The sequence below is a fragment of the Perkinsus marinus genome (genome assembly GCF_000006405.1).
Source record: "Perkinsus marinus ATCC 50983 genomic scaffold scf_1104296933942, whole genome shotgun sequence".
Taxonomy (NCBI): domain Eukaryota; phylum Perkinsozoa; order Perkinsida; family Perkinsidae; genus Perkinsus; species Perkinsus marinus.
Genome location: NW_003214988.1, coordinates 1 through 1,574, shown reverse-complemented (window position 1 = coordinate 1,574; position 1,574 = coordinate 1). Strand labels below are relative to the sequence as shown.

Below are 1,574 nucleotides of genomic sequence, written 5' to 3'. Positions count from 1 at the left end.
CAAGTCAGGCTACGTCAGTCTGGGATGACGCACTTCCACTCTCAGCTCTGTCTTGACCGGAGTACACTTTTATCGATGGTATTTACGCTCACCCTGGTTAAACTGCTACTCCCCTCGCTGTCTGCTCTGTGGCTACCTCACGATCAAGGTGAGCACCTTTGCTTTGACGACGGAACCCTATGGATCTTACCTGGACATGTTCATTGCTCAACCGATTCAGGTGTGTATGCTCTGAGCATGATCGAGGATGCCACCTTGAGTCCCCAAGTCGAACCGGTCAGATGCTGGCCCGAAGTTAGGTGAGCCATCTCGGCACCTTATTTGCTACTTCGCATTTTTGAGGAACCTATATCCTTACTATTTTCAACTTCTATCAGACGTCCTCTCGTTGGTGTTCTGACTTTACCTTGTGGGGATCGTTGCATCTCTGGTGGCGGTGGCTACATCGCTGCGAGCTACGTCAAGTGGCTGGAAGCCGCAGGAGCTCAGGTGGGGGAGTATGCATTGCAGTTGCGTCTGTGATTCGTACTGTTGGCCTCTGCGGCGGTGTGCGATCAGGTTGTGCCTATCCCTCATTACGAGACGCGCGAGCATATCATGAGGTTGCTCAAGATGGTTTCCGGTGAGCCTCGGTTGTTGGATCCTCAGCTGGATTACTACTCTTGACCTCCAGGTGTGTTATTTACTGGCGGAGGGGATCAAGGAGTGGAGTGGAACAATTCGACAAAATAGATCGTTGAGGCCAGAGCAACTGACGAGCTCAAAGGATTGCCCATCTGGGGGAGTTGCCTTGGATTCGAGCGTCTGATGCAAATAGGTGAGGCCATGCGCTTCGCATGACTGCAACCGTGGGTATAAGGCTCGCGTGATACGAGTCTTATACCCACTGCTATCTCTAATTGACCAATCTTGAGAGACTGGATGTCTCCCTCATCTCAGCCGCTGGCAACGACTCGATTTTGGAGCACACACCTGGTGCTGATGATGTGAGCACTAAGATTCAGCTGTAATGTTGTATCGCTCGTTAAAGGTATCATTGCGACTGAATTGGAGAAGCGGTGTGGAGTCGGCGTTAGTGAAGGATAGAGGTGCTGCCCAGGTTAGTACTGTTGTATCAGGCGTTGTGTGATGGGTGTTTCTATCAGGCCGTACAGGCTACTTCCGCTGGGGACATGACGTACAATCATCACGATTGGGGTGTTTGGGTCGATCAACTCTCAAGGTGGGTGGTGGAGGATCATAGTTCTAACGCGGCCCTTTTTCCATCTATGCACTGCTAGTTTCCCCGAAGCCGAGAAGAACTTCAAAGTCTTGGCTACGTCCACGAGTACTGAGGTTGACAGGGAGTTCATCGCTGTTGTGGAGGGTCGAAACGAATTCGATGGGGTATGGGCTGTTCAGGTGATTTCAAAGTTAACAATCTTGTGATGTCATTCATGTGGTCCTTAACGACGCTCAGTTTCACCCAGAGAAACCGTCTTACGAATGGAACTCGAAGCTGTCAGTGGACCACTCTCGAACTTCTGTCGAGGCAAACAGGTTTTTCGCTGATTTTTTCATAAGCCGTGTGCGGG

At 50.8% G+C, this 1,574-nt stretch overlaps 1 protein-coding gene across 1 annotated transcript; it reads left to right on the top strand.

Moving 5' to 3' along the window:
- Window positions 1-75: 75 nt before the first annotated feature.
- Pmar_PMAR019762 (hypothetical protein) lies at window positions 76-1,401 on the top strand (the record flags this gene model as incomplete). The annotated part of the gene is made up of 8 exons (XM_002785105.1): window positions 76-148; window positions 221-299; window positions 378-489; window positions 559-622; window positions 940-986; window positions 1,031-1,099; window positions 1,146-1,222; window positions 1,281-1,401. Coding segments are annotated over 8 exons (642 nt in total), but the record flags the coding sequence as incomplete, so codon positions are not given.
- Between the last annotated feature and the right edge of the window lie 173 nt (window positions 1,402-1,574).